General features: G+C 45.0%; 1 protein-coding gene across 1 annotated transcript in view; it reads left to right on the forward strand.

The window, feature by feature from the left end:
- The window catches only part of UBXN4 (UBX domain protein 4), a 1,313,764-nt gene that overhangs the window by 926,589 nt on the left and 360,049 nt on the right, over nucleotides 1–27,126 (forward strand). The window contains exon 8 of the mRNA XM_044074960.1: nucleotides 1,577–1,741. Within this exon, the coding sequence (XP_043930895.1) occupies nucleotides 1,577–1,741 (165 nt within the window). The remainder of the gene's footprint in view (nucleotides 1–1,576; nucleotides 1,742–27,126) is intronic.

The raw sequence follows: 27,126 nt of genomic DNA on the forward strand, positions 1-27,126 counted from the left end.
GATCCCACTTTCTTGTAAATACTTTAAACAATTCCCAGTTCTTAAAATGATCTATTTTGATTAAAAGTGGTAATAAATGTAGATTTTGATAGCTCCTCATCCAGAGCCTCGAAAGATGTTTGTTGTACTGAAGGTGTGTTTACATCTCCAGATACATCAACATTAGTACCCAAATCGCAATTCTCATTAAAAAGAATACAAAGAGAATTCTATGGTACATATACTTTTCGACAACTTCCTGAATCAATTGATCAAGTAATTCAACAGGGTATCCTCTTGCCATGAACATATTCCTTAGATTTGAACATTCATCATTGAAGTCACAATCCAATGAAATCATTCTCGCAGCCCGTACCAGCTGGCCCTTAACCACTGATCTTTTTTGTGAGAATGGGTGACAGCTGGTAAAGTGCAAGAAGGTATTGGAATATGTTTTCTTGCGATGAATTTTCGCAGTATAACAATTAAGGGTTAAATCTTTGTTCAACCATACATCTAAGTATGCAATATTTTCAGTAGAAAATGTGAATGTAAATTCTAAGAAATCTGTACTTTGATTAAAGTATTGTAACATCATGGCAACTTCACTTTCATTTATGTAGGCAAGTATAAAAATGTCATCAAGGAATCGTGTGTATAATAAGAATCGTTCATAGTAAAGGTTATTATTTGAGAAAACATAATGCGACTCCCAGTAGGCCATGACCAAATTGGCTATGCTACCTCCACATGGGGATCCCATAGCGACGCCTACTTTTTGTTTGTAGAAGTCATCTCTAAATGTAAAAAAATTATAAGTCAGCACCAAGTCTCCTAATGTTGTTACCAAATCCAGTTCACTATCTGGTGCATTGTGTTTCCTCAACGTAAAATTAACCCATTCCAAAGCTATATCCTGGGGTATGCTACTATACAGATCCTTTACATTTATTGTAATAAAATTAGTTTCTTTATTGAACGTGACCTTACTAATTGTCTCCAAATATGACCACGAGTCCTTACATATCTGACTTTCCTTGCGTACATATTTCTGCAGGATGGAATCAACAAGATGCTTGAAAATTTAGGATAGGGTGTAATCAAAAATTCATGCGTCTTCAAATCAATTTTGTTTTCTATAAATAGGTCCTCAATGCTGAATGACAGATGAATTGGGTTAACCTAAGTACTACATTTTTTTTTTTTTTTTTTTTACATTGACCTCATCTGGAAGATCTCCTGTTATCATAAGCACCTTACACAGAAATTAAGTTTGTTTCCGCTTCCCCCTCTGTGTTTTGTTTTGTATGGCTTTCTGTAAACTACATGATCCTAGGTTGTGACTGGTGTTGACTCTGAGGCTCTGCCTATATACAGTAGTGTATCCTTTAAACTAGCCATAGCCATGACTTTGTGTATAACATGAGTTTGAAACCCTTATTGATGAGAACAACATCCCATCATGGTTATGTTGAATTAAGAGTACATTTTTGGCTTGAAAAGAGTTGATATTCAAAATCCACAATGAGCTGTTAAGTTATGATCAAGTGTTAACAGATTAATTGTGGATTCTGTTAAATGTTTCTTTTTTAATTAGAATGAACTTAAAAAGGAAGTTGAAAGACGACAGCAAGGAAAGGGAATGTTGGAATTTAAGAAAAAGCAAGAAGAAGAAAAAACAAAAAGAATGTTGGAAGAAAGGAATCGAGAAAAAGCTGAAGAAAAAGCAGCAAGAGAAAGGGTCAAGCAACAGATAGCATTGGTAAGTTAATTTATAAATGCTATTGTTTTGATACTGTAGTATTACTTTAGTTGTAACCTGTCTCTGGCATAGAGGGATGACACCCTGAGTATGACCCATACAATGGTAGTTTGTGTAGTGGCTTGTCTACTGGAAGAGCTGGCAGGATTGGGTGGGAAGTAAGCAGATCATGAGCTTCACCCATCCTTGTGAGAGGGTGATGTTAGTCACAGTCAGCCATCTGCAGCAATGCAGATGGTGGCATTAGTGCAAAAAATGGACATAGACTTGAGGGTGAGCAGGGCTAGCTAGTGCCAAACCTCTATCAGTTATTGTCATGGAGGGTGTGTGTGTGGGGGGGTATGTGCACATTATAGGAGAGTTTAGGATGTCACCAGAGTAATGTAGGTGCCTGCATTAGCCACTGAGGAGAGGTGGAATTATGGTCATACTTTAAACACCTTCCATAGCTTACATCCTAATTGAAATAAATCATCAAGGGGGCATGTAAAATGTAGGTAATGGTCCAGGAACAAACTGGAAGGGAAGTCATAACTCTCCAGTGTGGGGGAAAGCAAGACTTAATTTGGGTCAGTGATAAGGATACATTCAGTCAGAAAGCTGAGCTGAAGGCATAAATATGAACAGCAGCACAAACAGCACTTGTGGTTACTTGGGTAATGACTCCCCTGGACATTTCTCCTTGGTTTGGTACTGTACTGACTACGACCCAAGTGTGGGAGCTGCATGAGCTAAGTCTGATTAGAAAAGCTTGGTTGGTCAGAAGGCACAAGGATCCAAAAGCATCTAGAAATGAAAAAAATGTACACACACACACACACACACACACACACACACACACACACACACACACACACACACACACACACACACTCTTTATTTTCTAATGGGAATATTCAGCTTCTGCTTGGAAATGTGTGCATTTGTTTGGACCACGTTCCATGCAGTGTAAAGTTTCAAATACCTTATGCAGTGTCTTCGTCCACATTTAACATTCAGAAAAAAATTGAATAGTGCATAAAGAGAAACATTTATCATAGTAGAATACTAGATTGTCAATCCAAGGAGCCTTTTTAAGCCTAGCCATGTTTCCCTCTAAAATTTGATAGGTATTGGTTCACAAAAGATTTGTGAGGCTATATATACTTGTTCATGGGTGGATCAGTATTTGCGAGCTTTCTTTATCTAATAGAGACATAGATGTTAGACCAGGAGTATATTTATGGTTCCCCTTCCACTGATCTAAGTTTTTGTTTTTTTGATTAGGTGCAGGAATGAACTCTTCTTCACTTGGATAAGAAGCTTGTTTCAGATAAGGGGGAGCTCCTGAGATAATACCGGTCCTTCCAGCATGTTTTATATTGCAACCAAGGTTTAGGTCCCTGGATCAGTTGCTACCGATGCTGTTTGTTTTATGGATTTGCAACAGGTCAATTAGGTATGGAAAGGAGGATACTTTGTAGTCCAGGCATGTTTCTCCTCACAGCAGCCTGTAGGAGACCGAATAAAAGGGTAAGGGTTTGCTGCAGTCCGCGTAGGACAACTTTTCTACGCCATATATTAGTTTTTTGAGGTATCTTTGAGGATGTTCAGTTGTTGCATGTGCCTGGTGAGGTACATACTGAAGGGGGCATTGTACTTAATGATTGGTCTTATGAGAGCAGTGTACAGCTGAGAGATGACATGTGTGATTCTAGATGACATACTCCTGCTTATAAGCTGTGTAGCGCATAATGATTTCCTCACTACACTAGTTTGCTGGGGTAGCTGTCTTTCTGAAAGTTACTATTATGCACTTTTTGGCACTGAGTTTTAGACCATGACTGTGGCTCCAGTTATTGGTTTATGTCAAGCCTTTTTGGAGGATATTTGTGTATTGGGAGGGGGGATATAATGACTACCCCCAGTTTGCAATTGTCTGCAAACTTGATCACCTAGAGGCTGTTGACATTAGTCATGACCTCTGACAAATAGATGCTAAATAGAAGCAGCCCCACCAAGGAGTCCTGCGGCACGCCAGTAGTAACCAGCATTGTTGTGGAGGAAAACTCCTCTTTTCTTATTTCTTGGGTCCTGTTTGTAAGTTGGCTATCCAGTGGGAGATGTACGAGTTGTACACCTAGTTTTGTGAGCTTTTTTACAAGTTCCTAAGTAGGGTATTGTCAGACGCCGTGGCCAGGTCAAGGTAGGCCGTATGCACCATTTTGCCCTTGTCCATTGCTTTGCTGATTTTCTCGAAGAAGTTTACCAGGGTGAGTAGGCAGGACCTGCCCTTGACAAATCCAAACTGGTTTGGGTCCAGTATTTGTAGGTTACCTTTGTCATCCTGTAGGATATCCTTGAATATTGTCTCCATAGCTTTGCATACAAGTCTAGTCAGGCTTATGCATTGATAATTCTTCAGGTCTGTGGATGGCCTGCCCTTGTGCAGCAGGATAACTGTTACAGTTCTGCAGTTGTTGAGCACAAAGTCTGTTTGGAGGCTGTGGTTAAGTAGTGTTTTTAGTGGTCCCAATCATACCTCTCAACCGTACCGAATTCCTTGTTTTTTCCTGGTTTTGAGCTCAAAATAATAGGATGCCACAAATTCCCTGTCCCTTTAAATCTAAATTCATTTTTATTTTCATTTTTATGCTCATGCAAATGCTCTCTTTTGTGAGCTATTGTTAAATGTTGTGTGGTCCGTACAAATTGAATATTTGGTGTACAGCTATCTTACTGGATAAGCAAGACGTGCTATAACTGAAAATTAAACATTCCGTGTGTGTTTTTTTGCCCATAGGTATGTAGTTTTAGTTGGTTGTAAATCATTTTAGTGTTTGTCAAAAGAATGCTTGCTTATCGTAGTGTTTTACTTTGTGCTCCAGTTTCTCTTGGCATCCTAAAGGCATGTTGAAGGGTAGTTGATAGTGCTGTGTGTGTAACAAAAGAGGATGATACATTCTTCAGCTAAAGTCCCACTGCCTTTTACCATGCGAGTTCAGGGATCAGCATGAGATGAAAAACTGCATTATGTTGCACAGTACACACGTGGCCAGCATCAGTTATTTATGTATTTTGGTTATTTATTTTATTTTACAGGAAAGCAAATTAGTTTCTTCAACTGAGTACAATACAGATTGCTAGTAGGAAATATCTGCAGACTATATCCCTTGCATTCATGAGAACTGCATGTTTACAAATCTAGTCATTTATGTAATGTTTAGACTACATCTCTATTCAAGTACGTACCATTAGGTTGAACTACTGGATTCCTGTGGTTGAACTGCAGAGGCTGTATATAGTTTTAAGTAATTATGTTCTGATGTTCTCCATTTAATTATTCATCATGACTGGGTCTTGGATCGGATGTCTGATCCAATCTGGCAACTTTACAGAGCAGATTCAAGGCTCGAGCTCCTCCCACTCCCATAATCCCTTTCTACCTTCAAACCCTCAGATCTCGTTTGCCATGTTTTGCTACAGACATGATTCAGGCTTGCAGCAATCATTTAGAGGATTTCTTGAAGTATTGTCAGTTAAGTGCTCAAATTTTTCTCTTTAGGGGTTTTGCTGTGTGTAGTTAGTACTTTTACTTCCTCCCCCCATTTTTCTTAGCTCTTGTTCAGTGTTAGGTCTGGTTTTTCTTGTCTTTCAGTGCTTGGCACCTTTTTCCAGGTCCCTCCCCTTTAGTTAAGTTTTGTTTTGGCATTTTTTGAGTTTGGTTAGTTAGCCTCCCTGTTTGAGTGTGATTCTAGTCCCAAATTTTGTTTTGGAGCTCTTTGGGCAGTTTGGGGGCTTGGTAGATTAGCTTGTGTGTGTGTTTTGATAGAACCATGTCTGGCAACCCTTCCAGGTTTAAAAGATGCTCTTCTTGTGTGCGTACGATGGCCCAACTCTGACACCCACAAAAAATATTTTTATTGTCAGGATCAGACAATTCAAGGCTGAATTTGCAATTTGGGCCACATTCAATCCTCGAGCATTGATGGATCACACCAACAAGCTTCTGCTCAAGGGCATGGCCCAAGGGTGTCCTTTTATCTTTGGATTCCCCTCTTCCAGTGGCCATAATGAGTCCAAGAGGAAAGCCTCCTCTGCCTCCCCTGGGGCTTCTCTTCTACGTTCTCAGAAATGGCAAGATTCTCGAATCGCAGTCCTGTGAATCTAAAGCAGTCCTCAACAGGGCTGGATCTGAAGGCTCAGGATCCGTCCCCCGAACCCAAGGCCTCATCGGATCAGAAACAATTGGATGCTGCCACCATTCCGTAGGCTGCATTAGCCCTCTCGTCATCGAGGCACGCTGATTCTCAGGGTTCAGATCCAACGCATTAGTTGGATCCGGAGCTAGTTGATTTTCTTTGTGTTTCACTGTTGTAGTCATCACACTTGGGCTATCTGCCTGCAGGTAGCCCTCAGTCGGCCCGAATACCAGAGTCTTGGGATTTCTGCGTCTGATACTGTCACCTCTTCCATGACGTCAGATCATCAGGGGTATAAAACATGCAGCCGATGCCATTACACCAACTTTTCTTGCCGAGTGGAGCCCAAAGCAGAAGCAGTTTGCAAGTGCTAGTCGGCCGCTACCTGAAATTTTCATTATTCGAGTTTCAAACCTGAAGTCTTCTAAAGCTAAGAATCCCGTTGGGGATCCTTTTTTCTTGCTTTAACCGATATCAGAAAAAATTAACAGTTGTCTTGCCCGTGGAAAGCAAATACCTCCCAGAGATTTTCATTCTTACTGCGTCACCTATTTAGGCCCAGACTGCGACATTCCTCGCTGTCAGTTTTGTGCCCAGTTCAATGCCCAAACTATTCATCGTCGGGCTATCTTTGTCACTAAATTCTTTCGCTGTTGTTAACTGTATTCTGAAATGGCTTCGATAAGCTATCCGACTACCGATCTTCCGAAAAAACGTAAGGATAAAGACAGAGACAGACTGCATAGGTCCAAAACTGCCACCGACACTTCCGTTAAGCTAGTCGCCAGTCCGCCGGTACTCAGGCGCTTTCGCAGCCCCTGATACCTGTTTCTACAGATTCGCAGGCCTCTGCTGAGACCCATTCGGAGTCTGTTTTGCTGTGAGATGCTTCTTCGACTATGGAACCTGCAGATGTCTCTACCTTGTATGGGTCTAGAGCCGTTGTGCAGGCACCGGCTTCTGAGGGTGTATTCACACCTCCCGATGTAAGCCAGTTTCTGTCTGCCTGGCAAGACATGATCGACCAACCACGATACTTTGCCAGAGGTGGTCTGCACATGTCACCCCTGGGATTCACGTTACTGGCTAAAGCTCTTGCCACCCCTATAGTGCTTTTTTTAGGCAAGGTTCAAAGGACAAAACCACCACCGTAACAGATAAAGCATGCAAAATCTGAAAGTAATGCTACTCGATGCTAGAAGTCTAAACCTCAAAATGCACTCTCTCGAGGCACTCCTAAAAATGGAGAACATCGATATCTGTGCAGTAACTGAGACTTGGTTGAAGGCTCCAGAGAGCACCCCTGCAATATCAGGCTACAACTCTTACCACACTTTTCGGCCACAAAACCAAGACCGAAACACTAAAGGTGCAGGAGTGTCCATATTCACCAAGGATATTCACACCTCTAGGCTAGTTGCCCAACACAGTGCATCTGAAATTCTCCAGGTGCAACTAACACTAGGTAAGACTGCAGTCCAGATTGTAGCTTGCTACAGATCCCCCACCATGCCCCAAGATTCTCACTTCACCTTTCTAAACATACTGGAAAATATTAAGATACAACCAAACACCCTAATACTGGGTGATTTCAGCTACCCTGCCATTAACTGGGAAAGCTACTCGGGTACCAACTACTTTTCCCAACGGCTCTTGGAATTCATAAATTCCAACGTCCTGGATCAACTAATCCATTGTCCCACCAGGGGCTCCAATATCCTAGACCTGGTCATTACCAACATGGGAGATAGATGCTCCACACCAGTGGTCACCCCCTCATTGGTCAGGTCTGACCATAAGCAAATCACCCTTGACATCCACATCCCACCCCCACCCCACCCCCAGTAAGGAAACCTCCTTAAAAAATTTCTCCAAAGCCAACTTCATGCTACTCAAGTCAGAAGTGACAAACTTCATGACAGCCATGGAGACGGGATCTGAAAGTTCGACTGCAGAATCCTACACTAAGGCACTGTACAAGCACATCCACTCGTGCATGAATCGTGCCATCCCAAATAGAACCAAGATGCTCTCCTCCAAAAAAAGGAAGCCAATCTGGTGGTCCCCTGCTATAAACAAACTATACAACAGGTGGAAGAAACTTATAGAAAAGAGAAAAATCTCAGGATGCAAAAAGCTCCCTTACCAGCCTCAGTAAGAAGCTGAGATCCCTCATAAAATCCTCAAAAGCTAGTTACGAATATAAAATTGCCAAAGATTCCAAAGACAACCACAAGGCATTCTATAGTTATGTCAAGAATCTAAATGGCAATGCTCAGATCTGCTCTGAGCTTCAACAGAATGGCATTAAATGTACTCATCCCAAGGATATTGCCAATATCCTGGCAGATCGATTTAGTGCCAACTTCACCCCCCTCTCACCCCCTAAAGGGCCCATCTCAATACCAAAGGATTGCCAAATTCCGGTAATCACGGCCACCGAGGTAGAAACCGCACTCTCCAAAGCTAAGAATACAGCATCCATGGGACCAGATGACATCCCAGGCTGTGTACTACATGAACTACAAAATGAACTGGCACCTCACCTAAGTGTCATGTTTAATCATAGCATCACCTCAGGCTTCGTGTCCACTGAGTGGCGCACAGCTACAGTTATCCCACTCCACAAGGGGGGATCCACCTTGGATCCTGGGAACTACCGTCCCATCAGTCTGACGAGCCTGATCTGCAAGGGCATGGAACGCATTGTCATGGAACTTATAAACAAAGACATTGGCAACCTTCAAACACTGGACTCCACCCAGTTTGGGTTTGTAAAGGGCCAATCTTGTCTTCTGAACCTGATTGACTTCTTAGAGTCAGTCTCCAGAGCTGTGGACGAGGGTAAGGTGGTCCACACAGCCTATCTGGACCTCATCAAGGCCTTCGACACCATCCCCCACTCTGGAATCATAGATAAACTTACTAAGCTAGGCATAAATCCCTACGTCACTCGATGGGTTGCCAACTGGCTTACTGACAAAACCCAGACTGTAAAAGTAGCAGACTCCAAATCCAGCTCCAGACAAGTGACAAGTGGAGTACCTCAGGGTTCAGTCCTGGGACCACTCTTGTTTGGCATCTACGTCTCTGAAGTACAGGTCAACACTAAGGGACTCTGGCTAACAAAGTTCACAGATGACTGCAAACTGGGAGCCATTATTGAATCCCCAAATGATGTGGATATTCTACAAAAGGGCCTTACAGAAACAGATGCCTGGTGTCGGAGCCATGGGCTCAAGCTTAATGCCAAGAAGTTATCCCCTTTGGAAAAAAAAACATGTACTCATGAATTACCACATAGGTGGCAGTACACTAATTATCGAAATTGTGATGAGAGACTTAGGGACACAGGTGGACAGTGGTCTCACTTTCGATAACCACATCGCCACAACAGTCAGGAAATCCTTCTATGTGGCACACCTCATCACTAAGGGCTTTTCATCCAGAAAAAAGGAGGTCATTGTCCCACTGTACTCATCCCTCATTAGACCCATTATAGAGTATAATGCCCCGTTTGGTATGTACTTCACAAGACATCTGCAACAGCTGGAAAGGCCACAGAAATACCTCACTAAAAGAATCACAGGCCTAAAGCAGATGCCTTATGCTGACCGTCTAAAAAAAACTCCAGCTGTACTCTGTGGCATATCGTCTACTCAGAGGCGATCTCTGCTTAACATACAAGGCCATGTCATACCCTGAGCTTTTGGACATGCTCCACTTAAAGAAGTCCCAATCCCTCAGAGCCACACACTCCAGGGATCTAAACCTTGTCATCACAATGAATAAAACATACTGGAGAGATAGTTTCCTGACCCAGAGACTCCCCATACTCTGGAATAGACTGCCCATATATGTCAAGCAGAGTGCCTCCTTGGCCCTCTTCAAAAGGAACCGTGATGATTGGATGGGAGATAGGAAATTCACCCGGGGATCATGTCAGTCGCCCTGCTAGACAGGGGTCCAGAGAAGTAAATATTGTGGGAAGAAATATCCAGGGAATTGTTATGGCTAGACTTGTATAGGCCCTAGGGCCATAGCCTAGTACCAGCCTATGTTCGTATTAAACAGACTCCTTAGTTTCTGACTAAAACTACAGAATTTCTCAGGCCCAGAGTTCGCACTATGCCTAGGAAACCGACAACCAAAGTGCATTTTCAAGCTCCCATGCCTCAGAAACAAATGCTTAGAATGGCTGAAGACTTTATTACTTTAATCAAGGGAAGCCAGCCTTCCCCCTCTAAAAGACGAAGAATTGATTTTCATTGTGATTCTACAGATCATGAGTCTGATGACTCTGACCCCTCTGATTACCAGGGCATACCCTTGTCTATCTATGTGGATTCAGATGCAGAAGATTCCATTCCATCTGCCTCCCTCCCAGAGGGCTTTTCTTTTGGTGAAACCCAGCATACCCTCAGAGAACATTTCCGCTGGGAGTGCCAGGACTACCCACAGTCCAAAAAGAGACTCGGGGAATTTTTAAACTTGCCTCAGCATAGGCCCCTAGCTACCCCCCTGATGTTCTTCGTGTTTCACTGTTGCAAGTCATTACATTTGGGTTATCTGCTTGCAGGTAGCCCTCAGTCAGCCTGATTATCAAAGTCTTGGGTCCTGCATCGGTTGCTGTTTCATCTTCCATGACGTCAGGTAGTCAGGGGTATAAAGCATGCAGCCGACGCCATTACATCAGCCATGCGGTGCCCGAAGCAGAAGCAGTTTGTAAGTGCCGGTCGGCCGACTCCTGAAATTTTCTTTTTCGAGTTTCAGATCCGAAGTCTTCGAAAAAGTTAAGGACCCTGTTGGGGATCCTTTTTCTTGCTTTAAACCGATGTCAGTAAAAGTTAACAATTGTATTTCGTGTGGAAAGCAAATACCTCATAAAGATTTTCATTCCTTGCCTAGACCCAGAAAACGATGTCCCCCCTCTGTCAGTTTTTTGCCTTATTCAATCCTCAAACTATTCGTCGACGGTTCATTTTTGCATCTAACTATTTTGGTACTCTGTTCAATTATCCAGAAATAGCTTCGGTAAGCCATCTGACTACCGACATTCCGAAAAAACGTAAAGAAAAAGACAGAGACAGACCACATAGGTCCAAAGCTGCTGACGATGCTTCCATTAAGCTAGGCACTAGTTCGCCTGTACTCGAGGTGCTTTCGCAGCCCCTGATACCCGCTACTTCAGATTCACAGGCCTCTACTGAGACCCATGCAGAGTCCGGTATGCAGCGAGATGCTTCTTCGACTGTGGAACCTGTGGATGTCTCTACCTTTGATGGGTCCAGAGCCGCTGTGCAGGCACCGGCTTCTGAGGGTGTATTCAGGCCTGCTGACTTGCATATCAAACCGACGCCATCTTCTTCTTCAAGGCCTAAAACTCGATCCACGCCTAGAAAACAGACACCCAGACCACATGGTCAGGCCCCCATGCTTAAAAAACAAATGATAAGAATGGCTGAAGACCTTATTACTCTAATCAGTGGAAGCCACCCTTCTTCCTTTAAGAGACCTAGAACTGATTTTCCTTCTGATTCTTCGGATCAGGATTCTGATATTTCTGTTTCTTCTGATGACCAGGATTTGCCCTTATCTACCTATGAGGATTCTGATGCAGAGGACTCCATTCCCTCTGCTTCCTCTCCAGAAGATTTCTCTTTTGGTGAAACTTTGCATACTCTTAGGGAGCATTTCCACTGGGAAAGCCAGGATTACTCTGACTCTAAAAAGAGGCTTAGGGAATTCTTACTCCTACCTCAACACAGGCCTTTAGCTATCCCTCCTGTACTGGACATTGTAGATGATGCCTTCATGGAATCTAGCCTGGCCCCAGACACTTTACCTCCGGCTCCCAGGAAACCTGACAGGTATTAGAGTACCTGACTCTCACAAGTTCCTCTTTAAGAATCCTACTGCGGATCCAGAGGCCATTTCACAGGGACCCAAGGGCATTAAGGCTACTACTGCCAAAAATCCTACCCCCTCTGATAGAGATTCCAGGGCCCTGGATAGATGGGGTAAGAAGGTATACACTTCTGCTACTTTGGCCATTAGGGCCTTAAACTGCCAGTTTCATATGTTAAAGTATTAGCAGCATATTATTGGATTAGTTAAACAGAAAATTATGTTGATTTCTGACTGTGCTGAAAGTGAAGAATTACAGGATTTAATGCATTCTGCTGAACAAGTTGGTAAACATAATTTGCAATGTGGTTTTGATTCCTTAGAGGGATCTTGCAGGGCTGCTGTCACTGGGTCTGTACTTAGAAGGCATGCTTGGCTTAAGGAGCAAACTTTACCAGATCATGTTAAAGCTAAATTACTAGATGCTCCCTTAAACCAAGACAACCTATTTGGTAACAAAGCAGAAGAAGCACTTAAAAAGATGGAGGAAAAAGCTAAATCTATGCCAACTGTTAAAGCTTTCCTGCAAGTACAGCCTCCCAGATTTAGTAGGCACTAGGCTTCTAAGAATTGGTCCTTACCTGCCTCTTCCAGGCCTTCTCAGTCCATACCCAGGACCAGCAGACCACCCAGGCTTCAGTCTCAAGGTACTCACAGGCCTAAGCAGTGTGGGGCTGCCTCTTCCAAAGCTGGAAGTGGTAAGGCACCCCCTATAGTAAACTGTCACAATGACTTAACCTTAAACCTTCCAAGCCCTGCTCAACTGACCATTCCTTTAGGGGGAAAGATTGCCCTGCATGCAAAAAACTGGGAACTCATTACCCAAGACAAATGGGTTCTAAATATAGTTTTCCAAGGATACAGAATCCACTTCCACTCCTTACCAACCCCAAGCAGTTGGCCAGACCTACCTCCAAATCAGTGAGCAGAGGCTCATCTGCAGGTTCTCAATCTTCTAAGTATCAGGGCTATTCAACCTGTCCCAGAAGAGGAATGAGGACAAGGGTTTTACTCCAGACTTTTCCTGGTACCCTGAAAAGACAATACCGGGCATCCTATCCTGGACTTGTCTATCCTAAACACCTTTTTGGTAATCCCAAAATTCAAAATGCTAACTCTTCATCAGCTGCTTCCCATGCTAGGCAAAAATGCCTGGTTGGCAACATTGGATTTAAAGGAAGCTTACCTGCACATCCCAATAAGGGAATTTTGCAGAAAATACCTACACTTCTGGGCAGGCTACATGCACCATCAGTTCTCAGCATTGCCCTTTGGCTTATCTGCTGCACCCAGGGTATTCAGAAAGTGTCTAGCTCCAATCATTTCATTCTGAAGTCAAAGAAATATTCAAATATACCTATACCTGGACGATTTTCTAATTCAGGCAGAAAGCCAGGACATCCTATTAAATCATCTGGCATTTGTAAAGAAACTGCTAACCTCACTGGGGTACCCCATAAACGAAAAGAAATCTCATGTAGTACCCTGCCAACAAATTGTATTCCTGGGAGCAAGCTTGAATACAACTTCCCAGATGTCCTACCTCACGCCAGAGAAACGAGTTTATTTGACAGCCTACTCCAAACTACTGGGCACAAAGACCCAGCTGTCTGCAAGGAAAATACTGCAAGCCCTGAGGTTCTTGGCCTCTTGCATTCTACTAATTCCATATGCAAGACTGCATATGAGGAAACTGCAATGTATCAACATTCTCAGGACCTGGAATCAGTAATTCCCATCATCCCTTATATAAAGGCAGAGTTCCTTTGGTGGGCAGAGGCCTGCCACCACAAGAAGGGACTGCCATTCACTCTACCCCCTGCCACCCAAATCCTAACAACAGACGCATCAGACTATGCATGAGGGGCCCACTTGGCAGGGCAAGTGCATTCAGGGCAAATGGAGCCAGAGTCAAATGCACCTGCATATCACTCAAAAAGAAATGTTAGCTGTACAGAATTCTCCGACAGCCTTCAAGGACCACATTTTTCCAGGACAATTATTGGTAAAGACTGACAACACTACTGTTTTGTGGTACATAAACAAGAAGGGAGGAACTCACTCATACCCCTTCTGCAGACTAGCCATGGCTCTGTGGAACACAGCCTTGAGCTACCAAGGGCACCTACAAGCTCAATTCCTGCCAGGCAAGCTAAATACACTGGCAGATGACCTAAGCAGAAACCTCATGGGCCCACACGAGTGGAAACTGGAGCCAAAGATATTCAACATTCTGGGAAACAAATGGGGGAGCCCAGAGATAGACCTGTTTGCCTCCTCTCAGAACTACCAGTTGGACAAATTCTGCACAAGGACTCCCCACAGACAAGCTTGGAAAGTGGATTCCCTGCCCTTTACCTGGGAAAGCCTCTCAGTTTATGCTTTTCCCCCTTTTCCTCTCCTCTCGAAAGTTTTGCTAAAGATCAAACAGGACAAACCAAGGACAATACTCTTTGCACCAGACTGGCCATGCCAACACTGGTACCCCCTCTTGCGCAGTATGTCACTACTGGTACCATGGCACCTGTCTCAGACTCCTTCCCTACTGTCCCAGCAGGAGGGCCAGATTCCTTACCCTTAGCTTCAAACCCTGAACCTGGCAGCCTGGCTAATTACCTGACTTCTCCTATACCATCCCTCAGCAAACAAGTGCTGGATGTCATCCTGGAAGCAAGGAGGCCTAGTACTAGAAAATCCTATGCTGAAAAGTGGAAAAGATTCTGTTCCTGGAGTCATACTCGGGGGATGGGCACTACAGTGCCCAATTTACCCCATATTCTTCAATACCTAACAGAGATGCTTCACAAGGGCCTTTCCTTCTCTTCCATTAAAATTCATGCCTCAGCCATTTCAGCACATTATAATACTGAACCACCCCTCTTCTCTCACCCCCTACTGAAGTAATTCCTCAGAGGGGCCAAAATGTAAGACCACCCAAGAGAGCTCCCACTCCTGCCTGGGACCTTAACTTTGTATTGGAAAAGCTCACTCTACCTCCTTTTGAGCCAGCTGCAACTGCCGAGTTGAAATTCCTTTCTTGGAAAACAGCCTTCCTCCTAGCCATCACTTCAGCCAGAAGGGTGTCAGAATTACAGGCCCTCATGGCAGTGGAGCCTTTCATCATCTTTCATGCAGACAGGGTGTCCCTCTGGACCAATCTTTCATTTATGTCCAAGGTGGTATCCAGTGTGGCCCTTAATCAGGCCATTCATTTGCCAACCTTCTTTTCTAATCCACAGAACAAAGGGGAACGAATACTGCACTCCTTGGACGTGCATAGACAACTTAGATTTTACTTGCTCAGCACCAATTCTCTCATGAAATCTGAACAGCTGCTAGTTGCCTTTGCTGCAGGGGCAGAGGGGAAGGTCATTTCAAAGCAAACCATTTCTAAGTGGATAGGTCATTGCATTCTTTTCTGCTATAAGCACCATGGAAAACCTACCTCACTGGGGATAAGACCCCATTCTACCAGGGCTGCATCTACTTCTACAGCTTTTCTCAGAGGTGTTCCTACCAGGGACATCCTAGAAGCTGCTACCTGGAGTTCTGTACATACCTTCACCAAGCATTACCATTTGCCAGTTTTCTCTAAATCCAGAGCTGGTTTTGCCACTGCAGTCTTGCAGGGCCTAGGCGGCCATGGTGGTGCAGTGGTTATCATTGTCGCCTCACAGCAAGAGGTTCTCCGGTTTGATCCTCGGCTGGGGTACTTTCTGTGCGGAGTCTGCATGTCCTCCCTTTGGTCGTGTGGGTTTCCTCCGGGTGCTCCGGTTTCCTCCCACATCCCAAAGACAATGCTGTAGGTGGATTGGACACTCCAAATTGGCCCTAGGTGTGAGTTTGTGCACCTTCTGTGGAAGGTTTGGCGCCAGGCTGGCAACTCGACACCGTAAAACTTCACTGCCAATCATGAGCGGACAGGTGATCCGCTGTGGTAACCCCCAACTGGGAAAAGCCGAAAGAAGAAGTCTTGCAGGGCCTAATAACTACTCCTAATGCTCAATAACTGCCTCCTCCCTCCATTAGCTTTGGGAATCTATCCAAATGTAATGACTGTAACAGTGAAACACGAAGAACATAGTACAGTAGTATACACTTACCATAAATGTAGATGTTCGAGTGTATTCACTGTTGCAGTCCTGGTTACCCTCCCTCCAGCCCCCTGACTTCTATTGGCTATGCCTTTATTCTTGTTTACTGTACTTAAGCTTTCTGGTGTATTTGCTTTTGTTGGAGGTGTAACTGTATATTTAATTGCTTCCCATTATGGGGGCACCTGACATCTGGGGCAAGAAAAATTGATGTAATGGCATCGGCCACATGCTTTATACCCCTGACTACCTGACGTCATGGAAGATGAGACCGCAACAGACCTAGGACCCAAGACTTTGATAATCAGGCCAACTAAGGGCTACCTGCAAGCAGATAACCCAAATGTAATGACTGCAACAGTGAATACACTCGAATATCTACATTTATGGTATGTATACACAACTGTACTTTCTGGAAATTGTAGATGATGTCTTCATGGAATCCAGTCTTACCCCTGATACTTTGCCACCAGCTCCTAGAAGGCCTGACGGGTACAACAGAGCACCAGACTCTCACAAATTTCTTTTCAAAAATCCCATTGCAGATCCAGAGACCATTTCCCAGTGACCGAAAGGTATTAAGGCTGCTACAGACAAAAAACGTACCCCTTCGGACAGGGATTCAAGGGCTTTAGACAGATGGGGGAAGAAGTTATATACCTCTGCAACTCTGGCCATCAGAGCTTTAAATTGCCAGTCTCACATGTTAAAGTACTAGCAGCATATTGTGGAACTAATTAAACAAAAAATGTTGATTTACAAGAGTTAATGCATTCTGCAAACTAAGTTGGAAAATATACTTTGCAGTGTGGTTTTGATGCCTTAGAAGCATCTTGCATTGCTGCTGTCACTGGGTCTGTTCTGAGAAGGCATGCTTGGCTAAAGGAACAAATCTTGCCAGACCATGTCAAAGCAAAATTACTAGATGCTCCATTAAACCAAGAACGTTTGTTTGCCACAAAGCAGAAGAATTTCTTAAAAAGAAGGAGGAAAAAGCTATATCTGTGCAAGCTGTTAAAGATTTCCTGCAGGTACAGCCACCTAGATTCAGCAGGCATTGGCCTTCAAAGAACTGGTCCTTTCCAATCCCTACCAGACCTTCTCAGTCCAAACCCAGGGGCAGTAGACCACCAAAACTACAGTCTCAGGGTATGCACAGATCTAAACAATGGAGTTGCTCCCACCTTAAAAACAGGAAGTGGTAAGCCACCTTCTTATGGAAAAAGTTCATAATGACTTGTCCTTCATCCTTCCCAGCCATGCCCAAGTACTTGCACCCCTAGGAGGAAAACTTGCCCTGCATGCAAAAAACTGGGAGTACATTTCCCAGGACAGATAGGTCTTAAACATTGTATCCCAGGGATACAGATTCTACTCTCACTCTCTGCCAACCCCAAGCAGATTGCCAGACCTTCCTCCAAACCAGTGGGCAGAGGCCCAAAAGCAAGTACTTTCTCTTCTGAGTATCAGGGCTATTCAGCCTGTCCCAATATAGCAAAGGGGACAGGATTTCTACTCCAGACTGTTTGTTGGCCAGAAAAGAAAGCTGTTGGCACCCTATCCTGGATCTGTCAGTTCTCAACACCTTCTTGTGGTACCAAAATTCAGAATGCTTACACTCAACAGCTGCTTCCTGTGCTAGCCAAGGACTCCTGCCTGATCACCCTAGACTTAAAGGAATCTTATCTGCACGTCCCTATAAGGGAATCTTGCCAGAAATATGTACGTTTCAGGGCAGGCTCTATGCACTGTCAGTTCTCTGTACTTCCCTTTGGCTTATCTACTACGCCTAGGGTATTCACAAAGTGCCTGGCTCCAGCCATTGCATACTGCAGACAGAGAAAAATTCAAATTTACCCATACTTGGGCGACTGCCTGATTCAAGCGGACAGTCAAGAGCTGCTACTACAGCACCTGACATTTGTAAAAAGACTCCTAACTTCTCTGGGGTATACCATCAACGAAAAGAAATCACATCTTGGTAGCCAGCCAAAAAATTGTATTCCTGGGAGCAAGCTTATACACAACTTCCCAGATGGCATTCTTCACTTCAGAAAAGCAGGTTTATTTGACAAATTACTTCAAACTACTGACCACCCAAACCCAGCTATGTGCAAGAAAAATACTGCAAGTCCTAGGTTCATGACGTCATGCATTCTCCTAATTCCATATGCAAGACTGCATATGAGGAAACATCAGTGGTACTTAAAATGTCTCTGGTGTCAACATTCTCAGGACCTGGAAACAGTGATTCCTATCATTCCTTGCCTAAGGACAGAGATCCTTTGGTGGGCAGAGGCCCGCCACCACAACAAGTGACTCACTTTCACTCAATCCCCTGCCACCCAAACCCTGACAACAGACGCATCAGACTATGCATGGGGGGCTCACATGGCAGGCAGATGCATTCAAGGCAAATGGAGCCCAGGACAAATGCACCTGCATATCAATCAAAAAGAAATGTTAGCTGTACAGAATGCACTGACAACCTTCAAATACCTTAGCCTTCCAGGACAACACCACAGTTATGTGGTACATAAACAAGCAGGGGGGGGAGCTCATTCCTACCCCCTCTGCAGGTTAGCCACGGCTCTGTGGAACAACACAGCCTTGAGCAATCAAGAGCACCTGCAAGCTCAATTCCTGCCAGGCAAAGAAAATTCACTGGCAGAAGACTTAAGCAGAAATCTAATGGACCCACACGAGTGGAAACTGGAACCCAGCACATTCAAGCTTCTAATCTACAGGTGGGGAACACCAGAGGTGGACCTCTTTGCTTCCCAGAAACATCAATTATGCAAATTGTGCACCAGAAGTCCCCACAGCCGAGCATGGAAAGTGGATGCCCTTTCCTTTACATGGGAAAACCTCTCAATCTATGCCTTTCCCCCTCTGCCCGTCCTCTAGAAAGTACTACTCAAGATCAAATGGGACAGGCCAAGGACAGTCCTGATTACACCAGACTGGCCACTCCAGCACTGGTACCCACTTTTACGCAGTCTTGACAGCAGTGCCACCCTGGCACCTACATCAGACCCTCCCCCCTGCTGTCCCAGCAGGAGGGGGCAGTTTTCACATCCTCAACTGCATACCCTGAACCTAGCAGCCTGGCTTATTCCCCGAGTGCATCACCACCAGTCCTCAGCCACCAGGTGCTGGATATCATCCTTGAGGCCAGGAGGCCTAGTACTAGAAAATTCTATTAAGAAAAGTGGAAAAGATACTGCTCTTGGTGCCAGTCTCAGGGTAATGACACAACAGTGCCCACCTTACCTCAAATTGTAGATTACCTAGCAGAGCTGCTACACAAAGGCCTATCATTCTCTTCAATCAAGATTCATGCCTCTGCCATGTCAGCCCTTTACAATTTTGAGCCACCCCTCTTTTCTCACCCTCTGGTCAAACAGTTCCTGAGAGGACCTAACAATTTAAGACCCCTGAGGAGAGCTCCCACTCCTGCCTGGGACCTTACATTTGTACTGGAGAAGCTCATGCTCCCCCCTTTTGACCCTGCTGCTACAGCAGAGTTAAAATTCCTCTCTTGGAAAACAGCCTTACTTCTAGCCATCACCTCAGCAGGAAGAGTATCCGAGTTACAGGCCCTTATGGCTGTGGGACCCTTCCTTATCTTCCATGCGGACAGGGTTTCCTACAGGATTAACCCATCATTGATGCCCAAGGTGGTATCCAGTGTGGCTTTAAACCAGTCCATCCATTTACCCACCTTTTTTCCTAATCCTCAGAATAAAGGGGAAAGGATCCTGCACTCCTTGGACGTGCACAGACAGCTTAGGTTCTACCTTGACAGGACTAAACCTTTCAGAAAGTCTGATTAGCTGCTAGTCAGCTTTGCTATAGGGGCAGAGGGCAAGGCCATTTCAAAGCAAACCATCCCCAAATGGATAGCACACTGCATCCATTTCTATTACAAACACCAAGGAAAACCTACCCCACTGGGGATCAGAACCCATTCCAGTAGGGCTACTGCAACCTCTACAGCATTTCTTAGGGGAGTCCCTACCAGGGGCATCCTGGAAGCTGCAACCTGGAGTTCTGTACACACCTACACCAAGCATTACCACTTACTATCTTTTCTAAATCCAGAACTGGATTTGCTACAGCAGTCTTACAAGGCCTGCTAGCCAGCCCTAATACCTCTTGACTGCCTCCACCTTTCCTCAGCTTTGGGAATCAACCCAAGTGTGATAACTGCAACAGTGAAACACGAAGAACATAGTACAGTTGTGTACACTTACCATAAATGTAGATGTTCGAGTGTATTCACTGTTGCAGTCCTGGTTACCCTCCCTCCAGCCCCTCCCTCCAGCCCCCTGACTTATCTACACTTTCTACCTATTCTCTTTTTTGGCCATATCTTATGGCAGTGGTATTTACTTTTTTTTACTGGGGGTGTTCCGCACCATGTAATTACTTCCTATTTTGGGGGCTCCTGACATATGGGGCATGAAAACCTGATGCAGTGGCATCGGCCGCATGTTTTATACCCCTGACGACCTGATGGTCAGGTCGTCGACAGCATCTGACACAGAAATCCCAAGACTCTGGTATTCGGGCTGATTGAGGGCTCTCTGTAGGCAGATAACCCAAGCGTGATGACTGCAACAGTGAATGCACTCGAACATCTACATTTATGGTAAGTGTACACAACTGTACTTTCTGGGCTCCCGGTTGCATCTTCTAGGAATCCGAAGTTTTCGGATCCTAGACATGAGCCGTTCCGCGGATCAGGAATGCCATAAAGTGGTGATGGGATCCCAGCTGGCTTCCGCTTCTATATCCACCCATTCCTCTGCCTCTTCCAGGTCCTCCAGGAGCATTTTATCTGCAGACATAGACAGGATGATAAGGAATGTCTTTAGGGCCCAGATAGAGATGGGTTTGTTAGCATCCCCAGCTCCTAGATTGGCTTCTCCTCTTCCAATTCTGGCAGTTTCTGAATCCTAGGTCCCAGTTTCCCCTCACAATGGGGGTCTAGGGAATGTCTGTTTTCTCTATTCTTCCAAGGTTCCTGACTAGCTCGGTTCTTGTGGCTTTCGACCAATGCAGGTCCCATCTCCGAGAAGTCGACACCGGGTCCCTGAGGAGGGGTTCTGGTCTGGGGTTTTTGGATCGGTCCCTTCACTTGGGGGCATCGGCCTTCGATAGCTGGGGGCCATTATTGTCGGAGGGTCCTAGGCCCGGGGTGAACTCCTCTTCCCCTTCCCACGTGGTTCAGCTAAAGAGGACAGGGAAGGTGCTTCCTCAGGTCCATTGGCCTTTTGGGTAGTATAGCATTTTACCCACCTCCAGACAGATCTGGTTTCCAAGCTCACCAAGTCTCTTTCAGAGTTGATGCCGGTGAAGGACCTCATTATGGTATCTCCCAAGCTCACCACTCTCCCCTCTTACCAATTCCTCACTGAACTTAATTTCCATTGGGGAAGAAGGTACCTTTCGAGCAGCCGGTGCAGACATTGCCGTCAGGTATCATGCCTGGATGCAGCAATGCGGGTTGGCAGAGCCCTTCAAGGCATCTTTTACTAATGCCCCATTTGATGGGTCCTCACTATTTGGACCTTCTGTCAAAGAAACTTTAACTCGCAGTGAGCAGGATGGCAAGACTTTGTCAGCAGTTGGGATCATGTTTTGTACTTCTGAAAGATCCTTTTCCAAAAACCAGTGGGGTAGTAACAAACTGTGGTTCTGCAAGTCACAGGGTTCCTTCCAAGATGGTCTGGAAGATTCCTTGTCCAGAGGCAGGGGAAGGAGATTCAATGGTATATGCCACAGTAGGGGGCAGAGAGGGTCCTCAAAATCAGGGCTTGAGGGAACATTTCTCTAAAAAGCATTTTTAGTGCCCTTGAGGTGTTGCCTGACTGCCCTGCCCAATAAGCAGTCGGGAGTAATTTTTCGTTGCACCCAGATGCCTCAGCATCCATAACAAATGGTCAGTGGGTGCTCAAGATTATATCCAGGGTTTATTGCATTCCCTTTTTCCCAGCCACCCCCAATTACCCAGAAGGTTCTCCCTGATGTGGCACCAGAGAGAACTAGCCCAATGAGACGTTCTGGCATTTCTAGAAAAAAAAGCCAGCCAGGAGGTCCCGACAGGAAAAGAGTATCCAGAACTTATTTCCCCTTCTTTTTGCTGCCAAAAAAGACAGGGGACCTACATCCAATGTTGGACCTTAATGAACTCAGTGTATCGGTTAAGAAGTCAAAGTTCCGGATGGTCACTGTTCAGTCCATCCTGCCCCTACCGCAGATGGATGAATGGATTTGCTCCATAGACCTCCAGGATGTCTATTCTCATATCAACATAGACAGGTGCTGCAGGAGGTACCTGCGATTCCAGATTGGAGCCGATCATTTTCAGTTCAGAGCTGTACCATTTGGACTCACCATAGCCCCCAGGGTATTACTTGGCAGTTGTAGCGGCTCACCTGAGGCTTCAGGGATTTCAGGTCTTCGTGTACCTGGGCGATTGGCTCCTCACAGCTCCCATGAGGCTTTGACTGGTTTCTGTCATGCAGTATCTCTTACACACCTTTGAAAGGCTAGGGATTACTGGCAACTTGGTGAAGTCGAAACAGTCTCCAGAACAAATCTTGGAGTTTATTGGGACTCATCACAACACAGTCAGAGCTTGCAGCATTGCCTCCCCAAAGGGTGGACTTGATCAGGCAGCAGGTCAGGGCCATCTTGGATGTTTCTTCGCTGCAGGCACACCTCATTCTGCGTGTGCTGGGGTCCATGTAGGCGGCTGTTCTCCTCCTTCCTCTAGAGAAATTCTGTGTGTGGGTGCTTCAGTGGACTCTGGTGGTGCAGTGGTCGGTTCGGTCTTATCCAGTATCCATGCCTATTCGGTTGACTTCTGTTTGCAGACGGTACCTGCAGTGGTGACTTCAATCGGGGGATCTCTTCAGGACATGCCATTTTCTGTTCCACTGCCCATGGCCATAGTGACCACGGACACTTCCCTGTTGGGGTGAGGGGTCATTTTCAGGGCAGAATCATCTGTGGCACAAATTCCCCCTCGGAGGCCAAATTGCACATAAATGTCCTAGAGATGAGGGCAGTCCTCCTCTCATTGCAAGCCTTTCAGGATTGCCTTCCTCTAGGAACGGTGGTGATTCATACAGACAACATATCGTTGGTTTGGTATATAAACAAACAAGGGGGAACATGATTGTGCAGAGAGGCTATGAGAGTGTTTGAATGGGCAATCTCTTCTAGTTGCTTTCTCCTTCCAGTGCACATACTTGGGGAGCCCAGTGTCTTTCTTGGCAGGCAAGCTCAGCTGATCCATCTGACTCCGCAAAAGGGAGCCCTCAATCCATCAGTGGTATCTCAGATTTTCACCCATTGCGGCCAACCCTGCTGGGATCTTTTTGCATCCCTGTTGAACAACAAATGCTGTGGGTACTTTGCATTGATTCCCCCAGAAGGGCAGTCCCTGAGGGACACTGTTGTACAGGATTGTTCCCTGGGTCTCCTGTATGCTTACCCCCCTTTCCTTTAATCCCCAAAGTACTTCAGAAAGCCTTCAGACTGAGGAGTTTCATGTTGCTCATTGCCCCTTCTGGCCTCATCAGGTGTGTTTCCCCCTCCTCCAGTCTCATCTCAGGCATCCTCCCTGAATACTGGATCCCATTTTGGATCTCATCTCTCATCCGTCAGAACAACCGCCTAATCTTCGGTCACTTGGCCGGACCATGTGGTTTCACTTCCAGTCCTAGTAAAGCAGTCCAGGCTAGCTTCTCCTGTCAGCAGAATTGTTCTGGCCTTGCAGAAGCCTTCTACTCACAAGGTCTACTGTAGTAAGTGGAAACGCTTTTCCTTTTGGGCAGCGGAATGAAATTTGGATCCTTTCCAGCTCCTGTTCCGGATATCCTCCTCCTCCTCATGACATCCGTATTTCAGGAGGGGGCCAGCTTCTCCACTATCAAATTGCAGTTGGCGGCCATTTCTCATTTTCTTACTAATACTGGGCCCACCTTTTCCTCAAGGTTATGTAAGGCCTTCTTGAAGGGCATCTTTCTTCTCAGGGCTCCAGTCTAAGATCCCTCTCCTCCTTGGGCTCTGACATTGATGCTACAGTCTCTTGAGTCTGCTCATTCTTGTGATCTCAGATATCTTTCATGGAAAACTGCTTTTCTGGTTGCTATTATCTCGGCTAAGAGGGTTTCTGAATTGCAGGCTTTATCTTCTAAACTGCCATATATTGTTTTTTATAAGGACAGGTTGACTTTACGAACTAACCCCTCCTTTATGCCTAAAGTTGCTACTGAAAGAAGTCTCCAGGTCTTCCATTTGCCTATTTTCTTTCCTAATCACCCTAATAAGGGCAAATATCTCCTCCATACCTTGGATGTACATCATCAGCTGAGATTCTGTTGACATCGTACTAAATCCTTTAGGAAATCTGATCACTTATTTGTGGCCTTTTCCCTCAATAGACGTGGCCAAGTGGTCTCAAAGCTAACAATTTGCAAATGGATCTCTAGTTGTATCTCCTTTGTTTACTCTATGTGGAAGATGGAACTGCATCGTCCTGCTAAGGCACATTCTGTTCAGTCAGTGGCTGCTTCTTTGGCTTTCGCTGCCAGGATGTCCTTATATGAGATTTGTGCTGCGGCCACTTGGTCCACCGCTCACACTTTTGTTGCTCATTATAAACTGGATATGGTCTCCAAAGGTAGGGTTTCTTTTAGTTCCACAGTGCTCAGGGACAGCCTTCCTTAGAGCCACCCAGGGTTCTTTGTAGCTGGGGATTCTGACCCAGTCGTGATGAATAATGAACTGGATAACATCAGATCGATTGTTATGTACATACCATAACTTGGTATCTGCGTTATCATGTTTCATTATTCATCATATATATATATATATATATATATATATACATACACACACACATATATAGGTTTTATATGAGATGCACGCAGATGGAAACTTTGAAACAGATGTTCGAATTTTCATCTGGCTGAACATCTCAATGATTGAAAGTTTATATTAGCAAATGCACTGTGAATTCACTAATATGAATTAGAAGAACTGTACAGAGATCGCAGTATACTGCGGTTTTGGGAAATGCATCCCTTTCCTCACTTTAGTGCGATCTCTGAGGTGGAATATATAGTTAGCAGGGGATGTGGGGGGGGGGGGTGCAGCAAAAATTTTATGTTAGATATAGGAATTTACTTTACGTAAGCTCTTATACGGACATCAAGAGATGTGTTTGGCGACAATGTCGAATCTGTTGAATTCATTCAGCTGATTCGACATTGTGACTTTTTTTCTTTATTTTGATTTTCGAGTTTTGTTTTCGATGTGTTGAATGGAAATTATTTTGCCGTTCAACATATTGATAGTAAACCATATATGTATATGTGTAGTTATATTAATTTGAGACATGGGCAGAATAAGATCCTATGAATTAATATACATTTTCTGAGTAAAAGAAGTGTATAATTATTGTCATTGTGTGTTGTGTGATTCACCACCTTTTCTCCAAAAGTCACCATTTTTTGTAGGGAATTGTTACTAAGAAGAGAGACTTGGAAAGAGCTGAAATATGAGTTTAATTTGGGGATAGTTAGAGGTATGAGTCAGTGCCCAGCATCAGCAGTTACCAGATGTTCTTCATCTCACATTGCTGCAGTCCTTACACTTGGGTAGTCCGCTGTCCTCGGTCGGCCCGAATATCAAAGTATAAGGCTGACGTCGGTCAAGGCGCATTTGACTGACATCAGGACGTCAGGGTACAAATGCGCATGACCGACGTCATATCCTCAGTCTTTTTTGCCGCATGGTCCGATGCAGAAGCAGCGTTGCAAGTGCCGGTTGGCATTCTGAAATTGTTCGATTTCGGAGTTTCAGACCGAGTCAAAGTTGGCTAAGTACCCCGTTGGGGAATATTTTAGTTTTTTATTGCCTCAGTGGTTTACCGGATGTCAGAAAAAGTGAATAATTGTATTTCTTGTGGGAAACAGATACCGCATAGAGACTACCATACTTTGTGTATTCCTTGTTTAGGGCCTGAGCACGGCGTTGTTGGGTGTCGCTCTTGTGCTAGATTCAATAAGCGCACTATAAAGAGAAGATTAGATTGTGCCAGGTTAGTCTTGAAGCGGTGCAATTATAAAATGCCGTCGGATGCTCCGGCGCTTCTTCAAGAAGCGCAAGGACAAAGCAGTTAAACCTAGGCTAGAGGAACCGTCAGTACGGACGCGGTTCTTTAGAGGTGTCGGTGGAGCCGGTGGTTCCACCGGAGGTTTCTTTGGGATCCCAGGGAGAGACTTTGTTATTGCAGGATGTGGCCTCTCAGGAGGCAGGCCAGGCTGATGGGGCTTCTCAGGTTACTATACTCCCCTCCCTGCCTAGGGTGGTTAGGCCCTCTCCTGGAGTTTCCAAGGCTTCTCCCAGGGGCAGGCCAGGTTTAGCTTCAGTTGGTGTCACCCCTAGTTCTTCAGGATCTGTGCCCAAGAAGCATATGCTTAAAATGGCAGAAGATTTGATTACTTTGATTAGGGGTTCTTTGCCCCCTCCTGATAAGAGACCTAGGGTGGAGCCTGAGCTAGGGAGTTTTGAGCAGGCTTCGGATGTTTCAGAGTCTTCGGCTGAAGACTTGCAGGAGTACTCTCCTTATTCTGATTCTGATGTGGATGATTCTACTCCTTCTGCTTCTCCTCCTGAGGATTTTTCTTCAGAAACTCTTCATTCCATGAGGGAGCATTTTAAGTGGGAAGGTCAGGACTTCTCTGATTCCAGGAAAAGGCTTAGGGAATTTTGTTTTACCCCAGCATAGGCCTTTGGCTATACCTCCTGTTTTGGATGTAGTGGAAGATGTTTTACAGAGGCTTCTCTTAATCCTGATTCTTTGCCTCCTGCTCCTGTTAAACCGGATAGGTATTACAGGGTGCCTGAAGCTCATAAGTATCTTTTAAGAGTCCTAGGGCAGACCCAGAAACTGTTAGCCAGGGGCCTAAAGGTGTTAAGGCTTCTGTTGTAAAGAATCCGGTTCCTGCAGATAAAGAGGCCAGGGCCTTGGATAGATGGGGAAAGAAAGTTTATACTTCTTCCACTCTTGCTATGCGGGCTTTGAATTGCCAGTTTCACATGTTGAAATACCAAAACTATCTCCTTTCACAATTGAAGTCTAAGGTTGATGCTCTGGCAGAAGGTATTGATTGTAAAGAGT

This window comes from Protopterus annectens, chromosome 6.part0 (genome assembly GCF_019279795.1).
Source record: "Protopterus annectens isolate FY-2018-M chromosome 6.part0, PAN1.0, whole genome shotgun sequence".
In the NCBI taxonomy this organism is placed as follows: Eukaryota; Metazoa; Chordata; order Ceratodontiformes; family Protopteridae; genus Protopterus; species Protopterus annectens.